General features: G+C 42.9%; 1 protein-coding gene across 1 annotated transcript in view; it reads left to right on the forward strand.

Annotated features, from left to right (window-relative positions):
* Positions 1-10,789: 10,789 nt before the first annotated feature.
* Positions 10,790-21,176, forward strand: part of angpt1 (angiopoietin 1) — a 54,536-nt gene continuing 44,149 nt past the window's right edge. The window contains exon 1 of the mRNA XM_079175590.1: positions 10,790-11,380. Within this exon, the coding sequence (XP_079031716.1) occupies positions 10,979-11,380 (402 nt within the window). The 5' untranslated portion in view covers positions 10,790-10,978. The remainder of the gene's footprint in view (positions 11,381-21,176) is intronic.

Genomic DNA, 21,176 nt, shown 5'->3' on the forward strand with positions numbered 1-21,176 from the left:
CAGTTAAAAAAGCAAAAGAGAGGCTATTTGTTCGGCAGTTTTCAAAACTAATATTGCAAAGTGGTTTACTGTACATAAAACAGCATAAGTCTACCAGGTGTATATCACCTATATCTGGGCTCTCAGCCTTCAGTAACTTCTCATTGTTGATATCATTTTTAAGATCATCTTCCCAAATACATGAGAAAAGAAAACATAACATGATAAAAAATAAATAAATAAAATAAATATTCTGCTTACCCTCACCCATCACTGCCTGCCATTGTGAATCCATATTTAATGTTTTCAGGGTCATATTTCCTCACCAAAGTCTTTGGAGCTTTTACTGGCGCCGATATCCCTTTTAGTTTCATAAACCGACCCATTTTGTCAAGTTAGCTAGCGTGCTAATTCCACCATGCTTTTAATGCTACCCTGGTTATGGAAAATGAGCCCAAAAAGCGGCGGCACCGGGTCTAACTGTCCCTCCGCCTCACTCCCAGCCGCTCTGGAGAAGGACTACTTAGCCAGCCATCCACTTTACCGCCCCACTGACACGTGTTGTCACCATAAAAACCAACAACAATCGTCATTTTCTAATCCTGTTATATTTCTACGAGCACAACCCATCAGAGTATTGCTTGACCAAGAACAGATGAGGGGAGATGGTCAACAGATGCAGATGCTTCTGTTCGTGTCTGACAATGAAACAATGAAAAAGAGAGATTGGTCCCGTGGGGCTTGGTGGTCATGTGTAGGTGATTTATGTTTCTGTTTTTGTTAAAGCAAATATTTACGTCTTCAGCACATGAAACCAGACAACTGCCAACATTTTAGAGTTTATTCATGATTTATTTCCTCACAATAGGGAACATATTTGGTGTTTATTGCTGTGCCATGCATACTGGTTTATTAAATAATAACAAAAAAACAAGAAGCAAAATATACTTTTTGATGCTCTATGTGTATTACTTCTAATGATTACTTCATAAAACAGGAATAAAAAAATCTATAACAAGTGCTCTGTTGTATGAGCCGATGCTTGCACCTTTATAACTTATACTGTATGCTGGCCAACATACATTTCCCTTTCATGAACATTCTTTGAACAATTGATTGATGTCACACAGTTTAAAGGAACTTCAACCCTTTTTTTCTGGAATTTTATAAATCACATCAGTATTCTCCACTGAGCTTGCTGCAAGTAAGCTGCATTAAGTTTTTATCGCTTCATCACTCCCAGATAACACAGGTTCAAAGATGGATGTTGCGTCGAGAACAGCATCGTACCGATCCATCTTCCCCGGAGAGTCTTTATATTATTGCACTACCTGACACCGCAAAGACTTTGTGAACATTCTTTGGCCCTCGGCAAACTAACCCTCCGTCCATTAAAGGATTACCACCGTGACGGAATCGACAAAACCCTGCCCCGTCTGGTGTTGGCTGTGTCATACTTCATAAAACCCACAAACAGAGCTGTGAGTTGGTGTAGGTGGGGCGGACAGTGAAGCACAAAGACCCAGCCTTGTTCACTCTTATCTGATTCCCTACCCTCCATCCTTCATACAGTTAGAAGTCATCTGAGGGGAGTGGGCGCTAAGGTAAAGCAGGAAGTTTTACGCCGCGCCTTCCCTCATTCATCTCCGCTTGATAGACCGCCATGCATCATCCGAAAAAGAAAGGGAGAGGACAGCGAAACATGGGAGGCGTACGTGTGGAAATGTGTGCACGACATCCATATTCGGACAAGGGTGTACTTCCTATGTGCGTGCAACACAAGTATTTATTGCTCTCGCATGCATGATCTCACACAACACACACCTACACATTGACTCAATATGTGTTGTTGAATCCACAGGCAGGTCATGTCCAGAAAAATAACAGCACGCTGATGTCATGCTCCTTCCCCCGTGTCGGGAGGACCGGCTGGCCCCATTACCGTGGAAGAAAATACAACATGACAAATGGCAGCGAGCTGGCGTTGCATTAAGATGAAGAGAGCAAACAACGCTTGCCAGCAGGCGAAATTAGCAGAGTAAGTAAGAAGATATAGCTCCTCTGATGTGCGACGCTGGACAATGTAGCCCATCTGAGGCCAACAGAAAGCGCCTCCATCAGCGTCGTCGTGATCGATGTCAAACAGTGGTCCAAGTAGCCGGGCTAAATTGGTTATCGCGAATTAAAAGCCGCGTTTGCTACCCCGTGCCCTCGGCGGATCAGGTTCCATCGTTTGATGGCCGTTATGGAGCGCTGACGAACACCGAGGCAAGTCTAACTGTGTTGCTGTGACTGACAGAAAAGCATGTTTCTGTTTACGAACAACATATCTGATCATGTAACCCTACACGTAATGTAAAGGGATCATGGTGATATCAGCGGTCATCAGCTCGTGTCAGGTGTCAGCCTGCTGTTAAACTTCACTTTATCTGATCTGGATGAAGAATATACATAGAGAATACTAGCTAAAGGCTGAGGAATGTGACGGGGGCGAGGGTCCTGTAGTTACACACTGAAACTGGGAGCAGACCGTGGGATGATTATATCTCCCATTTTCTCATATGAGCTTCGCATTTCCTCGGTGGCGGTGCTCCGCGATCGGCTGGAAAGGCCTGGAGTGGAGGTGGCTCAAGGCTTCGGCCGTGAGCTTTCCAGCACCCGTTGCCTGGCTCTCTCAGGGCACACTGCTCCCAGCGCGACCGTCAACTCTGCGGGCTGTCCTCAGTGCGTCAGGGGTCGATGGCGATGTCAGCGACCCATCAGACCCGCCATGAAACGTACTGCTCCTCATATACCATGCTTTGTGGGTGTGATGTTTGTGCTGTGTTATCACCACTCGTATCTATACAATTGATGTGTTGAATTTAAATGTTCTCTCCTTTGCGGGTCCCAGGTCCAGCCACCGTAGTCGCTTTAAATCCAGAGAGGAAACACTGTAATATACAGTGCAATATAAACTGAACTTTATAGTGAAAGAGTTTTATTGGGCACGATTGAAGACTCTGTATTGCAGGAAACGGCACTTTCAGGTGTTAATTAAATGATAATTTTCCTGCCATACCTCCTCTTGCCTGTCATTAACCTTGCACAAAAAACTTTTAATTAAAACTGTAACGACGATAAAAGGAAAAACTTTGCACTTGACACCTCTATTGCAGAGATTCAGGGAAATGAGGACTCACGCAAGCTGGCAATTTCACCCAGATGTCTTTGCAGTTGGCCATAAATAACAATTATGGTTGCCAGAGTGTTTAGCTTTGGTTGGACTCGAAGAAAAGCGTTTGAAATAAGTCATGTAAAAATCATGTTTGTTTGGAAAGCTTGCCTCGATTTCTGTTGTTTTGGGCAAGTCTTTGTTTAGTCTCTGCAACAAAGGTGGCCAAGGCAAAGTTAGCATGAACCATAGAGCCACGATCGCCACAGAAATGTGTTTGTCATTACAGAAATCCACTGAAACAGTTTGCCTTTCTAATTTATGCCCCAATTATTGTCCAAAAAGAAAAGAGGTGCCTGGTTCTTATGCTTTATATTGTATTTAGATGGATATGGTTATAAGTTCGGCCAGTTGTGTCTCTTCTTGTCACTGTCTATTGGTATCGGTCTAAGATACTAATCAATAACACACTTCTGAAGCCTCATGTTCCATTATGCCTGTGTCCAAAACATTGTGTGTTTGTATGTCTGCAGACTGTATCTCATTTTAGTTTGTCTCAGTGTTTCTTTAATCTGCAGACCTGGATTGTCCAGTGTTTACAGAGCAGAGCGTTGCGTACCCAGAATAGCGTTGCAGATACCGCGATTGCTGCCAAACCCTCGTCTGACCTTTGCAACAACCGAGCATTGCAGCAGCAAAGGTCATATTTTGTTTGCGGGCTTGTTTTCACATGGGGTTTGCTTTTGATTGCGAACTGAAAGCAGGGTTCAACTGACTACATTGGGACAAATTTCGATCCCAGCGTTTTGCAGAAAATGATTCCACTGTACACAATATAGACAAAGTAGACTAAAGCGTGAGGGTGAGTTGTTGGAAAAGGGCACCTGAGATGGGACCGGTACCATGCAGCACATAATAATATACAGGACGTCTTAAGAGATATACACATCAACGAGAACTTTGAAATGAGTTTTGCTGTAGTGATAAATTGGAAAAGCAAAGAGGTAAAACAAACCGCAGAAGTTCTTGGAGGTCTCAAATTGAAAAATCACTCATCTATCTTTTCAAATAGTTTTTGCCCTTGTTTCTATTTTTTCTGTTTTGTCATTTATTTTGTTGTGCTACCATGGTGCCATACCCCTAACTGTGAGACCATCAGGAGATGCCTCCCTTTTTCCTAACTTCTCCTTCCCTTTCTATAAGATTTGACATCATACTGACAGACAGAAACCGCCACACTTTTCCGTTCACCTCGGCCTGACCTTCATGAGTGGAAGATGGGAGAATTGGAGGCGGGACAAGGATTGTGTATGGCTGCCCTGACAGGAGATAGAGGCCATGCCTGTGGTGAGCGCAGACTCTTAAAACCAGGGGGGATATAACGAAGAATGACAGCCACCTTGTGCTAATGGCTCCGTGGTGTCACTCTTCCAGTGGTCTCACCCCGATGACATCATGGCTCCAGGCGGGAACGTGTCACAATGGGTTGTTTAGGAAATCCATCAAATCATCTGCTGCTGCAGCAGAATTTAGTCCGGGCCACTATCGATGACAATGAAACATTCTTTAAAATTTCCAAACATGTTTCTATCTGCTTTGTCAGTAACTTCTTGACTTTTTAAAGTTCGGTCAAAGAGGTGCTTTGAGCTAAATGCTACCATCTGCATGCTAACATGCTCACAATGACAATGCTAACATGCGCTCACCATTTTAAGCATGTTAGCATGCTAATGCCACACAATTCGGTGGATGGAAATTACCCAGATGAAATTTCAAATGTCATTTGCATGATGCCAAAGTGTAAATACAAACAATAGCTGACCGTGACAAACTGTTTCTTTGGCAAATTACACACAAATGATTTCTCCGTAGTGCAGCCATGTTTTACCAAATAACTTTTGTGCAGAGGAGATAACGTTCAGAGATTGTTTATCGTAAGCAGCTACCTAATAACATGGCGACATGTTTTGAAATCAATTTAAACGCAGAGCAGGTTTTACGATAGCATAGTATGTATTTTCTGTTGTGTGAAGTCGAACAACTACAAGTGGCATTCCGTTGCACTTTTTCTAACAGGTCGGAAATTGTCAAGTTCCGAGTTGTCTTGAACACAGCATGACATTAGCTAACTTCCACATAACACAAAGTACAGCAGAAGCTGATAGGAATTAGTTTTGCAAATTTCCATAGAACAAAGTAGGAAAATGTAAATGTTGACCTGATAATGACCGATCCGACAGACCATTAACCGAATACTGCTATTTTAGTGAAATTTTCTTTTTCTTCTTCATTGGAAACAGTTCTGTGAGGAATTAAGAATTTCATTTCTAATCCCATTCTCCAAAGGGTGTGGCAAAGCAAAACGGTTCTTACTGGGCCTCTGTTCAACTGTATACTCAGCTGGATATCTGCTTTTCCTCTTCATCCTTTTAGGTTTGTCTCCACAGGGAAAACCGTTGGTGGTTGAGCCTCAGTATTATTTTCGAAAAGGATTTCTGTAAGCAGGCTTAAAAACGTGATCTTATTACTCTGAAGGCTTATTGCGAAGTTGTTGAAGTGGCTCCTGGGAGTAATCCACCAGTGTAACTCTTTTTTCACTACATACCCTTCGGCACATCCACTCAGACAGAACCCCGCACAAAGTCTAAATCCACTCGGAGCAAACAGAAATGTATAATTCCTCAACTCTCACCTTTGAAAAGTGAAGTCATCACTCAAGGCTATTGTTGTGAGATTAATGGTCCCCCCAGGGCCCCAGCAGACCGGACTGTGGATCTTTCAGAAGGTACTCAGAATATGACAAATCCGCTCTCAACTCAAAAACAGGAGAATAATACAAGATCGACCCGCATTTGCACTTGCAAAAAGTTCCCTTTGCTGGTGATTCAATGGCGTAGATGCTGGCACTGGTTCAGCATTACCATGACACTGTGTTTGAGTTTGTGTGTGTGTGTGTGTGTGTGTGCCTCCCTTTAATCACCTTCACCATGACAAACGTTGAAACCTTGGCAAATGAAAAGGTGCCATCAGTGTGTTGGCTCGGTTATGCAACCGCTTAATCAAATTCAAATTATCTGAGATAAAAGAAACGGGCAAACACTGAGAGTGCTGAAGCTATTCAAGCACGTCTGAATGAGTTGCTGAGGTTTGTCTCTCCCGTCAAACGGAGCGCTTTTTGTCTTCTGCATCCAGTGACAACTGCATTTGTAAATCTTTGTGGGTTTCTTTGTGTCCTGGCCAGGGATGGAAGATTAAAGAGCCACATTTATAAATGATACATTTCACAGTGAATAGAAAAAGTATATATATATATATATATATATCACACACCAAAACGTCAAATCCATATTTCTTCCTCATAAGACTTAACCTATTTTATATATATATATAACTATTTCATATTGTAACCCATCTCTTATATGTTGCCCCACATTACAGATGTCTGCCTCGCAAGCCTAGACTACTGGTAGGCACTCCAAGGTAAATCCATTCCCGCAACCTCCACGGCACGCAACTCAAGACAGGTGAGTGACAGAAGCTCAGTTCGTATAACTTAAGATTTTCAACAAAGAGGTGAAACTGAGCGGAGCTGACAGGGAGAGAAAACTGCTAAGCCGTAGAGTAGCTGTCATTAGGACGAACCCCGTTGGGCGTTTCTTTCCAATTAACGTTGATTAGCCTAAAGTTAGCATTCAGATTCTATTAATAATATGTATATTTATTTGTTTCTAATTTAATTTCAATGGTACATGTGAGTTGGTGAATATAAGTGAAACTAATTAGGGTCCTAAAGGAAAGGAATACGTTGATTTGAAAAAAAGGAAGTGTAACAGAGAATTCAAAACTAAACGGAGCACCTTTTATGAATATATTTGTTTCTCTTATTGTTCTAAGTCAGCAGTCGTGTGTGTTGTTGTTGAGCTGGAGGTCTTATTGCTCTTATTTGCGGTCTGCTATACCGCCGATCTCCTTACCTAGTGACCTATGTGGCCAGACCAGCCTGTAAGATATTTCGAAGAACCCCAGATACAGGATACTTTTAAATAATTGTACGAAAGAATTGCTGTATTATTAATGCGCTCACCCTGCCTATTGCATTTAGTTTTATAGAACTAGAACTAATAAAACTATCAAAAAGCTTTAGTCATTATATCAATATTAAACTTAAAGTTGGGTGAACAAAAATAGTTTTTTCCCCTCTCCCCGGTGGAAATGGCTTCCGGTAAGCGACCGCTACCACACCAGAAGCGACTGGAAAAAGATCTAAAAACTCCCACATCACGTATTCAAATTTAGATCACATGCGGAAGGCAGTGTCATTCAGATTGATATTGAGCTGTACAAAACGTCCTCCCAAACCTTTCACAAGTAAAACATAAGCCAGATTCCCATGAAGGCCAGCTGCCTCAAGGCCTCTCACAGCTGACATGACCTCCACTGTATTTGACTGGCACCAGCAAAATGATTACATAGCATTTTGCTACACTGGGTGTGCGTTGGATGTATGTATGGGACAGGAAGTACAGGACAGACAAGCCCGGGACCTCAAAGGGTCAGCAAATGATTGTACTCTTGTAGCTTTGAACACCGGGTTTGTTTTCTCAATAAGTTTACATTCCAGTTAGGAATCAGATGTGAGATTACACCACTCCATTACCGTATCATAAATATAAGCAGCTTGTGTTTCCAAACAATCTCGCTCGAGTTGGACAAGTCAATGCTGGCTGTGATGCAGCAAAATATGAGAATGTTGAGTTTGCTGTTGCAAAATGTTTTTTGTGCACAATTTATTATCAAATGCTAATCTTTCCATGCATATGCCCACGTAGAAGTGACCGATCGTTAAGAAGCGTCCCCCGTAGTTGCTAAACCTGTTGAGTTATCTGCGGTTAATTCACAGCACGTCGTTTACGATGAAAACTGCTGGTTCCTGTTTCCCACTTGAAATCACAAACTCACAAAAGTCACCGTTTGGATCCTATCACAGTTTTGAGTCACAAATCAGATCTGCGGAAAAACAAATAGGGAGCAAATCTAACTTTTAGACATGACACGATCGCTGTGTTTTTTTTTGCTGCTGTTACGAAAAAGGCGGGAATCCCTACATATTAAGCCACTACTTGAAACTTATGTCATTTTAAACTTCAGCACCTCATTTAAACCCGACAACTGACGATTACCGGCTGATATGAAAGTGTTTCAGTTTTAGCGTGCTAGCTAGCGTTAGCCACGTGAGTCAGTAGCAGTGGACTCATTAAATTAAAACAAGAATCTTGTAAAAAAAAAACGTCTTGAATCCCACTTGAAGGGTACATACAGTACATGCTGACTATTCAGGGGAGCAGATTTAGCAAAGTCAACCAATAATTTAAGTCAATTTATCGTTGACAGAAGACTAGACGTTACACCATTTCCTACATCTTTTGAGTAGCTCTTCATAAAAGTGATGTGTAGTTTTAATTTCACACGCAGAGGTGCAGATTATCTCCCACTTTGTTTCCCTTGGACAACGGCAACTGGCGCCCAGATTTTGGGACACCGTCAAAGTACGTCAACCGACGACAAGCGCTCCAAGAGATATTTGCACATGCTTTGTGTCTCGGGCCAGTCTGGGTTATTCCAGGGGTTTGTTATCTCGGGTCTCCTTCATGCGTTCGTTCACACCGCCCCTCAGCTCCCACACGGAGCGCCCGACTTTTTGTAGCCCCCTGCTATCACCGAATACACACAATCCATCAAACGTGCGCACACGCAGGACCATGCAGACTAAGTATAACATGTAAGCACGAGAAGGCACCCGGAGACGGTAAACACGTGTGCACAATGGCGCTCTGAGGAGTAGGAGGACACGCACACTCGAGCGCAATGCACCGTCACACAGATTTGGATGTTTTGGACTCGAGAGGAATGTTGAAGCCCGGCCAGATTTGAAGACAGCTGTGTCTCCCCGAATCAGAGATTTTAATGGACTGTCCATAACAAGGACTTGACCTTCGACCCAGAGCCTTTCAGCGCTGTGTTCCCTCACTCTGCTCCTTCTTCTGGCCTAATGATGAAGACGCATTCCTTCTTCGACTGCTCATTCTTGGATTTCACTTTTGTTTTCTTGAAAATATAACCGCAGAAGGGCCGGGTGGGAGAGCGGCGTACTGTAGCCGACATGAAATGAAGGAAGGTAGGGACAGCGTGTGTAATGGAGATATAGTGGGTGGATGACAGCCCGAGAGTAAATCAGAGCAGAGCTTTTTGCCGTCTTTGCAGAATCCCACATTCAAATTGGTTCTGCTCTTTAAATACTGAAGTTTTTAAGCCTCAGAAGGAGAAATGCATCAAGTGATGTCACTTGAGTCAGTGTTGGACGAGGCTGAAGACCACAGGTTTAAAATTGATCAAAAATAATCTGGGGATGTGAAGTTGGAAAGAAGGGAGTTTACCAGAGCTGTGTAAGCAGAGCTCCTCATCTCTGCTCGAGGCTACATTAGCCGCTACTAGCATTGCACGCTCAAATCTCGAGTTGCATTGAAAGAGAATTTATGAAATAAAAAGAAAATATCTCTATTAATTGGAATACCTTATTTTTTAAAACTGTCCATCCATGACTCCAACAATTTTATAGCAGTGCAATGCTAAATAGGTCGGGTACTCTTTTTAAGATTTCAGTTGTGGTTGATTTGGCGCCACCTGTGGTTGCTGATGGTAATGCTAAGAAGTCCCACAGTTGCCAATGACACGTTTAATCGACGAGCAACTTGTGTATTTTCTTAGTTTTATGGGCATTATGAAAATCTGCGGACTATTTAAAAATCAGTTTATATACTCACAATCACAAATGCGCCCAAATTGAATTCAGTATACGTACATGCATTCGCGTTTCCTGTGAATCAAATACCGCTCGAATACGGTGTCACTACGCCACTGACAATGCAAACCACTACAAAGAAAAGTATAAAGAATGCAAATACATTACATGGCTTTGACTAAAAGAAGATCTCACTTGCCATGATGATGGTTTTCTCTTGAACAAAAGAATATTGAGAAAACACCTAGAAACGTCCCTCCCTCGGGTGTACTTGTGATATAGCACCTGTCATTGTACAGTATAGAGGGGAGTGAAGTTGTATCTCAAGTTTTTTTGTGTCAACACACAGAAAAGACAGGTCATCCACATGAGCCAGCAGTCAGCAGCGCTTGTAAACCGATCCTCATAGTCTAAGCACATCCTCTGTGCTGGGGTCCCTTTTCTGCCAGGCTCACACACACACACACACACACACACACACTCGTTCGTGCACACACACTCGCATTCCTCTGCAGGCTCTGCGAGGGGCAGGCGCAGAGCGTGCTGAAAAGCTTGCAGCTTGTTCTTCAGAGTGAGCGTCTCTCTCTCTCTCTCTCACTCTCTCCCCAGTCGTTAAGTCAGAGAGCAGAGGAGGAAGGGAAGGCAGAGAGACCAGGGGAGGTCTGACGCCACCATCCCAGCTTGCACCTATTTCTGAATGCACAGATTGATAAATGCATGCACCCTGCGTCTGGCTTAGATTCACTGGAGGAGCGTAAGGATTTGCACCCAAGCTGTCACTCTGGAAGACATGTTGTACAACTTCTCCCACCAGGACACGAACTTGAAAGGAGCTTTGGAGACGCAGCATGCGTAAATGTCCAACGGTGAGAGAAGCCGTAGCTTTCAACGCTGGAGGTCCACTGTCAGGATGGATGACACAGGCTAACGATGCACCCCACCACTTTCTGATCCAGCTTTAAAAGGTACACATTTAGTCAAACGAAGAAGGACCGACTAAAGGCACGAGAACCCGATTCACCTGCGACTTTGACCCCCAGGCTCAAATGATGCTGTGGTACAACTTTGGCCGCCGCTTGTTCTCCCTGGCGGCACTTCTGGTGATTGTGAGCTGCGGAGGAGGGGAGCAGCGCAGAGGGACGGATAGCAGCAGCAGCAGCAGCACCAGCAGCACAGGTGGCAGCAGCAGCAGCAGCAGCAGCAGTTCTGGAGGAAGTAGTAACCGACGCTTTCACAAGATCCAGCATGGCCAGTGCACCTACACGTTCATCCTGCCGGAGGGCGAGGGAGCCAGAGGAGGCTCCTGCAGGGAGGCGAAAGCCGGCAGCCCGCAGCAGAGCGGCAACTCTCTCCAGAGAGACGCTCCGCCGCTCGAGCCCGAGTTCCCCAGCCAGAAGATCCAGCAGCTCGAGCACATTATGGAGAATTATACCCAGTGGCTACAGAAGGTAAGGAGTGAGGGATGGGGAGAGTGTTTCAATGCAGCGCCAAACAAAGTCGACCAACAGAGTGGTCCTTTTAAAAACTATAATAAAATCAACTGTTTGATATCACATCATGTTTTCTTAGTGACAGATCCAAATAGGAATGCAGTTACATTTCCCTGTGTTCTGAATCACATCTGCAACAGCCCTGCATGAGACCGGATCTGTCCCTTTTGAAGTGGTCACGCCGTAGTATATATTTGTTGAGATATTTGTGTTCCCGTGGGTGTGTGTGTGGTCTCCGCAGAGTGTGGCTTCACAAGATAACTTGTTTTTGGTCTCTGGACAAGGCTCTCAGACTAAATAACGGGGCTGTGTTTGAGGTTTTCTCGTAGTCGACATGTTGTTTTGTCAGAAGGAAGAAGTTGTATGTGCTTTGGCGGTTGAGATTTATTTATTTACTGTCCGACTGAGGCGGCGTGATGCTCTGCCTTCGATGTCATAATTGGATAAACTCAAAAATACATTGTGGTTAATTCGCAGAACGGTTGTATTTCTTTATTCCTGATTATTTGTCATAACAAAGCTTCTAACCAACAACAAGATGTGTCTAGAAGACAGATTTAGCAATGCAATTTAGATGAACCCTGCTACGCTGTTATGTAACTGTGTACATTATCTGAATCAAACTTTTTGTTCTGGATGTCTCACAGCTGTCTGATTTTTTTTTCTTTTTTAAGCCTCCACAGACATCTTGTACCGCTGCGTCTCTTCTCGTCTGTTGCTCCGTATCCGTCCAGAAAACACGTCTACGTTATTCTTCTATCGCTATTCTATTTTTTCTTTTCCTAAGTAAACTACCCTTTGAGTAAATTCCACAGATGTCCTTTTGAGTTGCGCAGAGCGTCGGCCGTAGAGCAGAGGTAGTTATATGTCAGTCACCCCCTGTTCTCCAGTGGGCTGTCTCTTTAATGGCAGGAAGTCAGAGAGAGTCCCCAGAGATGCTCAGAGGAAAAAGACAGAGAAAGAGAATGCTCCCTTTTATTTATTCAAGTCAAGGACATGTGAGTATAACTTGAAAATCCAGACTCCCGTATAAGAAAAAAAAAGTATCCTAACCGGTTTTATTTTTCTACAGAATATAGTCCTCTATTTTATTGAGCTGATGTGACATAACTCCTATTTAATGACTCTTGAACAACCGAATTACAGTGTATTTATAGATCCACTGAGGTGTTGGCTATGTTCAAATATGGCTCCACTGTAATGTTAATGAGCTGCGAATCATCGCGAGGCCATCGCTGATATGGCTTGGCAGGCACTCTGCTTTTCTAAGCTTTGAGACTTTGTGTCTCCAAAGAGAGCGAGACTATCTCGCTGAAATGAATACACGAATCAAATAAACAAACTTCGGCAGAACCGGCTCTTCAACTTCCCACAATGTTGTTTTCAAGCAAGATTAGCAGGTTCAATCTGATTAATTGCACGAAGCAAATGCATGCGCAGATAACACCCGATGGATTTGATGGACTGCAGTGGGACTGGGGAATGAACTTGAACTTCATCAATACCCCGAGTCTATTCATTAGCAATCGGCGTGTCCTCCCAAATGTTTCTTTCTCTCCTGTGCGCCTGCTTTTCATTTACTCTCGGTAAACTTTTCACTCCTCAGGTTGGAGGAAATAGTCATTCCTCATCAATTACCCAGGCGCTGGTCACAGCGTGTTACAGCGAGATGTTGATTGAGTTTGCAATTTAGGAGGTACAGTGTTGGAGAAATTCAGATTCCCTCACTAAACCACGGAGCAGGTAGAAATCCAAATGAAACATTGTATGAGAGGTAATTTGAGTTTACGTGGCAGAATCTGAAATATCAGCTTATAATAATATGTATAATATCAGTTTATCATTGGACTGTACAGAATACCACTGACTTTATCTCAGTTTAGTGGAGGAACTCACTGTATATGGTGTATGTCAAGGTTTAAAACATGGTGTTTGTGTGTGTATAAGCTGCAAAAATCTGCACTTTTTCTCTTTGGGGCTATTTTTTATAGATGAGTTTCAGCACCAGCTCACTATTTGAAGTCTGTAAACCTGTGTGTGTTTCCGCATGGCTCCCAAAAGCGATCAATGTGTCAAGAAAGGCCAGGGGTGAAATAACACCGGCTTTATCTTTGCTCAGTGGACCTCATCCGTCTGTGATAGTACAAGTGATACTATGAAAACAGAACGGCGGTGTTGGTAGACCGAAGGTTTGACTAATGAGACCTCTCGAGTAACTCCCTCCTCAGACGCGAAAAGGGCAGCATGTGAAAACGTCTGCCATCACCACCGACCATGCCTCTTTCCTTGACACTGTGGAGGCTTGCTGGACCGCAGACATTTGTCATTTCAAAAAGAAAATTTCATTTCTAAAAATCCAATATTGAGTACATTCAAAGATCACGTTCTATAGTAATAGTAAGCAGATTATATTTAGAAATATGAGATAAACAGAGTTAAATTAAACTTCACCGCTGGGTCTGAAACTAAGTCCACCCACTGCAAAACTTTGAAAAAATGCAAAAAAGTGGGCAAGGGACTGAAAGATAAAACCACGCCCATGCTACATTAGCTTGGAAACTAGCAATATAGCATGGGGCGCTACATTTGATGGATTTACTGTTTATCAGACCACAAATAAGACCATAATTACACACCCAGTCCGTCGTTTAGCAACTACTTTGGACCGTCATGGCTGTTAGCAACTTGAATTCAGCCAGCTCAAACCCTAGCGCCTCCGTCTCCTATTGGCAGGGAGCAGGGACTTAACGCTGCCGCTAGCCACCAGCCCTCTTGTAGCCAGAGTAACGTTAGCATGAAAACATGGTGGAATTAGCGAGCTAATGTTGGCTATCTATCTAGCCAGGCGCTAAATGACAAAAATGTTTCACATGCACACTCTTGTCACAGCGTAGGAAAGCACATGGCTATCTTCAGTCCACAGAAAGGAGAGAACAGGCTTGCGCTCTGCTGTAATGTTACACAGAGGCTACGGAAAAAAGTAAAGTAAATCGACAGTGTTGGGAGAGGCAAGAAGGTGGGTCTGAGTAGAGAGCGTTAAGTTCTTTAATTTCATTTTGTAGGTTAATCCCAAACGGTCGACTCTATCTCAGAATGGCTTTGCAGGATTAGGGCTGATTTAAAACAATACATGGCGTTTCGAGACATTTTGAACCGTGAAATGCGTATTTTTATTAACCCCAGCGTTGATGTGTTTCATCAAAGTACTGTTATGTCATTTAGTTTCTACCTTTAAAAAATATGTTTAAGCGTGCAAATACACTTCAAAATTCCCTGGATGCATGTTGTTTAAAAAATATTGGACACAAGTAACAAGTAAAAGATCAGCACAAAAAAAGAATTGCCGTAGACAGTTCAGAGGGGACACTTAAACACACAGTGGTAATTAAGCCTAATTGCTCTGCATGGGGGGGGGGGGGGGGGGGGGGGGGGGGGGGGGGGGGACATCAGGATGCAGTTAACATTTTTCATTGGACAGAAGATTAAGTGTCCTGGCCAGTCTATCTATCTATCTTAATCACGGCAGCGTTTTTATTTTTTTTACTGCTTGTCTAAGAGAAAGCTCGCCCTGATGTTCGCTCCAGCTCCTGATGAAAGAGACGGGCCGAGGAGATTCAGATAGCACTCCCGTGCCTGGGTGCTCAGTCCAGGGTGGGGGGTAGACAGGGAGAGTGATGCAGCAAACAGCTGCTGGGGAAGCATTTTAAGTCTGAGATCTTTCCTTCCTTCAACCCGAGGTAGAGTATATGGACCCTGATAACATTCCTGACCAGTCAAAGGTGACTTGTGTTTGTCCAAGAATTACTTCCGTGGCCTGCCTGCAAGGCGAGGAGGCTTTACTGTCAGTGAGGAGATGCAGCAGGAAACAAGCTACTGCCCACATGAAACAATACCAATTAACCTTTAGTTGTGTAGCATCTTTCTTGACAGAACATGGTGCTTTGCAAAATGAAGGCCTAAAATTACAGCAAAAAAGAAATCAATTAATACTGTGAAAATGTTTTTCTGTTTCAGACATAAGTTGTTGATCGTTGGAGAGATCAATAATAGAACGGTGGTCTTACATTTGTCCAACAAAGATGGCCTGACATAGAAATTCAGGATCAAAAGACAAAAACCCACAATGTGACGGCATTTTAAACCAACCAAGTCAAGTCAATTTTATTTATTTGCTTCAATATCGCAAATAAAGAATTAGCCTCAAGGGGCAAAAAAAAAAGGCATTTTTAGTTGACCTCTTTGTCTTGGCCGCAATTGACTCACAATCACTCCCCTCCTGTCTTTTTCATTGACCACGTAAAACATCCCAAAATAGACATTGTCTGTCTGTGACAGATTGCAACCCCGGCTCTATTAGACCCGTCTCCCACAGCAAAACAATCAATTAACTTATTATTTGTCACCAGTCTAAAGGCGCCTTCAGGCTGTTGGTTTTGAAATCTACGAGCCCTCATGGCGAAGGATTGCTCTCCTTTGGTCTTGTAGACTTTGGAACAACCTGTTGTTACAACAGTTGTAGCTCAAGAATCGATTGCAGAAGTCAACAAAGGGATTTGCTTTCCTGTTGAGAGTTGAATGAGAGACTGTGAGCTTAGCAGGAGCCACTACCTCCTGAAAGTTACTGATCCAGGTCTAACAAGAAGTCTGGCACATAACCCCAAGTAAAACCTTAAGTTGTCATTTTTACACTTTGGTTTTCGTACGGATTAAATACATGAGATATAAAGTTGCATCCTGCATTTAATTAAGAGCTTAAGAGGTGTCAAATGTGTTACCTTTGGAGCTAGTGGTTTCCCCTTCTCTCAGGTCTTTATGCTAAGCTAATTGTCTTCTGACTATACAGACGGGAGTGGTATAAATCTTCAATTCTCAACACTAGTACCAATTCCATACCTGATATTGATAGCTATTTAAATGCTATACTTCATACAAAACCCTTAAATATCACATTTTCTGAACATGTGCAACTACTGGAACTTTTCCCACAATAAGTCTGTGATGTGCTAAATTGTCTAAATTAAACCTGAGCACTTTTCGTCATGACCAAAAGAAGTAATGGGTTTTTAAACAAAGCTCTACCCACAGGTAGTAAGTGGACAGATTGGTCTAATACGTCATTCTTTTTATTGCCTGTTACAAGGCTGCTGAGCTTTTGTTGAGCTGAAGCACAATGGGGTTCAGTCTGGAAACGGAGAATGGATTGGTTATTTAAGGTAAAGAAAAGGTTGCATTGTTTAAGATGAAGCACACATCTCACAGCACATTTTGAGAATATCCTTTCTACTTCTCTAATACGTCATGGACGATGAACATTTTGGCCAAGATAGAAGTTTAGCAAGCCAAATTTGGTTTCTGCTGTTGGGAGTGAAAGTAATGGATCTTGTCGTGGAGGAAAGTGGTTGAGAGCAGTGTTTCAGGACGGCCTGTGCCAAACTAAGCTGTTGAACGAAGGGAGGGGGGAACTATCAACGGTGTCTCATCCCTGTGTAATTCCCATCATTCTGCCTCTCCATGAACATGACTGTGCTGCAATAACAGCGGTTTGAAAGGATATAGCGACATGTGGGCAGCAGCTTGTTTCCCTTCCATACTGAGAGTTCATACGAGAAAGGGTGAATATGTTTCTCTCCTTAGTGCTATCAGAGGGCCACACAGCATGCCTGGGGATCCAAAGAGAAAGCTATCTATTTTAGGGGTGACTGCCTCTATGAGTGTTTATTTTCACTGATAATGTGGGCCAAAACCAACAGTCGGACGATGCAGAAAGGCTAAGAAATGCTCGGAGGAATAAAAAGCTCTTCCTTCCTGACCCCGAAAACTTGTAAAAAGGAAACCATGGAAATTGCTGAAGGACATTACAATAACAGCTTCAAAAAAAAAAAGGTTGTCTCGGCCGTACCAGCGCTATGACTTAAAGCAAAAAGGAAACAGAGCTCTCTGCTTGGCATGTCATGGGAATAGGGAAAAACATTACGGCCATGCCACAGTATTTCTACATGGATGTGAAAATGGAACACAACATTGTTAATGGGCCTGATTTTCAGGAAAAGGGGGCAATTAGTAGTTTTGTCACGCTCAATATGGCAAGCCACTTTGTTTTCAGACCCCCTCTTTTTCCAGAAATCATATTTCAGTGCAGTCGGTGGCCCTAAACATGCTGAAAGTTTTGATATTGGGCAGGCAGGTTTTGTACACCTACGTCTCTTTAAAGCTCAATAAACGAAGACGTTTTTTTTCTCTGCGTCTTGAATCCGTCTAGTTTACCTTCTTGCTACTAGAACGCGAGCATTTGGTTCCCTTTCCATCACTCATCGGAGTGAATCACTCTCTGGTGGGCACTTTATAGGGGATTTATTTTGTTTTAATTATAAGGTTATACATTTGGCTAAATGTGCGCAGGATTTATGACATCCCTTCTGAAAACATTGTTGCTTGAAAGCTTGTAGCTTGGCACCCACCGATGCATCTGTGAAATAAATTGAGAGCTTCCACTGATGGTTTGTGTTTCCGTGTGCCCTCGAGTACATTCATTTTTCTTCATTTGGTTTCCGAAGGTTTTATGAATGCCAGTGCTCTGCAATGTGTCACTCAGGTATGGAAGTGATCTCTTTAACCTGCATTGATAGATTTTTTTAGTCTACTTGCTATACACCCAAAATTTACATATAAGCATTTCTTTTCCGTGGCTCGCTGTTGAATGTGAGTCCAATATTCACTCTCTTTTTAGCTCTGTTTTTGGTCTCCACCAACTCTAGAGGGAAATATCTGACCTTTATGCTGCTAAATGTTCCACTATGTTCAACAGCTAGTTGCTAATTTTGTCCGTCTATTGTCTGCTGCGATTTCCGATTTTTGCGGATTCCGATTTCCTTTCTTAACATTTGCAGTCTAGCTCCATGCTGTCAGCAGACAAGCCGGCCACTGTGGTTACTCTGAGCAGCTTGCATGGGAATTAATTATAATATAATACGGGTCTGATTAATTTAGTAGTTCCAAATGTTTTTAAGGTTGCTCCTCCACGACTTATTCTGGACTCGTAGTTGTGAACTTTATGTCTTCTTCACTCACTGACGCATGTTTTTTGTGTGTGGCTGTCTATCTGTGCTGCTTTGTGCAGACGTATAAGTTTCATGACGTCAAGCTTCATTGCTGATATTTAAAAAAATGGCACAAGCTGCCTGCTGGGATTTAAAAGACAGTGATGAGAGTAAACCAAAACATTTCCACAAGCTGAAAGACACTCAAATAGAGCTGAGAGGAACTGCAGAGTCACCTGATAATCATCTGTGGGTTCGTCATTACAAGCCATTGTTAATATAAAGACACTAATTACAGCAGATCTAATGTATTGTGAATGTGAGTGCTCTGCAGTGATATTGACTGTGGCATTAAAATATTTTCTTTTAAAATGAGTGGAACAAGAGCAAGAGCTTTATTCTAAGGAATGAGTATAAATAATATTATTCCGGGCAGGCGAGTGGAAGTCATTTGTACTGAGAGTGTAAGTTATGGTCAGAAGAGCAGCCAAGAGCACACAGTTCATGGCTGTATCTCTGCCACTGCTAAGGCTGAGTGATTGGGAGCCAAACATCAGATAGTAATAGGTTAGATGGAGCGAAACATTAGACATTATAGTCAATCTGAGCGCGCAGTATAACTCGCAAGTATTGTGGCGTTATCACGGCCTGCTGCTAATCACAACTGTGTTTGAACTTGTTTCAGTCCCAGAACCGGTTGTTATCGTCGTCGTATTTTTTGCTTCATAATGACTCTTGATAAACAGAGCAGATGATAGTATTACTCACCCGTATCTGCTGCTATTTATTTTCCTCCAGGCTTTAGGTTCAGTCACGTTGTGGCGCTGTAAATCAAGGTTTGGTGAAGGTCGAGGGAACTGACACGGCATGAAGAAACCAAACCGCGTTTGAGAATTTGAACCGCTCACGATAGACACCGCAGGATGTCCACACAGTGTGAATTTACAGTAACGTGTCAGTCGCGGTTTTGTTTGTTTTCCCCCTGTTTTACTTTCAGGAGAAGATAACAGAGAAAACATGCATGTCTCGAGTTGTCGGTTCTGGCAGGGAGCTGGAGAATAATCTGAATTCACTGCAAGTTGTAAATGCTCTCACTATGTGCCTCATTTTATGTCCATCAAATTTAGAAGTTTACTGCTAAGTTTCATCAACTCGTATCTCTATATGTAAAAGTCCTGTAAAGTCTGAAGTGGGGAGAAGAATTCCTGAAGCCTCCCCACATGCTGCCTCTGAGGCCGACTCTCCCCGCAGCGTCTCTCTCACTCGCCCCCGACAGATGTTGCTTTCTGAGTGGATGTCTTTGTCTGTCATCGTTGGGGAGCCTTCCAGAGGACAGAACCGGTCCACCTTTCTTCTTTTTTAAGGAGTTCAGCCCCCCGCGGAGTTGGTGTTGCTACGCTTTCAAACTGAAGGAAAACAAAAAGAAGCGTAATCGGATGCTTGAATCTGAAAAGTGAGGGCTGCAGAATCAATCTGAGTCGTTGGGAAAACTGATGACAGGAAGCAAGTAAAGGTGGAAAAAGAAAGAAAGTGAGAGAGACAGGGTGCAAGATACTGGTTGAGAAATAAACTGCTTCAGTCTCCCCACAATGGGGGCTAGATAGATGTTCAAATCACTAATGGTGGGCTTCTCTACTTTAGTTTTCTTCTTGTGGTGGTGGGATAGCAGCCACTTGTTCTTCAAGCCTCCGTGTCGCATTACCTCACTTATTTATTTAATCTCACTTGTGCTGTGGTGTGGGTGAGAGAGGAGAGTCGGTGGGTGAATACCGTGCGATGTATTAACTTGCAACGTGAGACCCACACATCATTACGGTAGACAGTCTGGAACCCGTCTCTGTGTTCTGTGGGAGGTTTGAACTATTCAGGGTGCTAGGTCTCGGTCTATCGGTCAAGTGTAAGCATTTTAAAGCTTTTGTAGTAAAGCTGCAAAAAAACGTTGGGATTTTCAACGGCAGCACGGAAGTAAATTAATTCTCGCAACGCGTGCTGAATTGAGCGACACGTCACCGCAACCCGTTTATAAACGGGGCTTTTATGAATGTTAATAGACTGGTTATAAAAAACGCAAGTCGACTCAAACTGGTTTGACTCAGTGCGGCCAAAAGCCAGAGTTGAAGGTGGCTCTAAGCTTGCAACCGTGAGCTGTCGAAAAAAAGCGGCTTTTTCAAAAGATTGACTCCACTTCTCCGGCTCTCTCTCCCTGAGGGGAGGAACGGGGCTCTTGGCACGACTGTTGAAATTGTTTACTAATTATCTAGCCTCTTTATTTTGTCTCTAAGTGCACCAGATTGATGCGTTTAACTTTAAAATGTAGCCTGAGGAAATTTAGGACGAATATTCCAAAGATTTTTCCTATATATATATATATATATATCACAGGAATTTCTTTTGCAATGTCAGTTTTTATTCCAATATCGTACACCCCTGAATTGTACATTAGCAGGAATGTAGCACAACATGAAAATGAAAGCATTGCTCTGTTTATTTTGTATGTCAAAGTGCAATGAAAGTCATTTGTCCCAAAAATCAAGGAGTTATTGTGATCGAAATTTTGGCTATGATCGTGCAGACCGAGCCAAAAGCGCCAATTGAAGTCGGTGTGTGTATGCAAAACACAGAGATCAAGGAAGAGGAGAGAAACTAGTGCGGCAGCAAAACGCAGTAAAGACTCTCACTCTGAGCCGAAACAAAACCAATCCATCTGAATTAGGTAA

Source organism: Pholis gunnellus, assembly GCF_910591455.1.
Source record: "Pholis gunnellus genome assembly, chromosome: 16".
Taxonomy (NCBI): domain Eukaryota; kingdom Metazoa; phylum Chordata; class Actinopteri; order Perciformes; family Pholidae; genus Pholis; species Pholis gunnellus.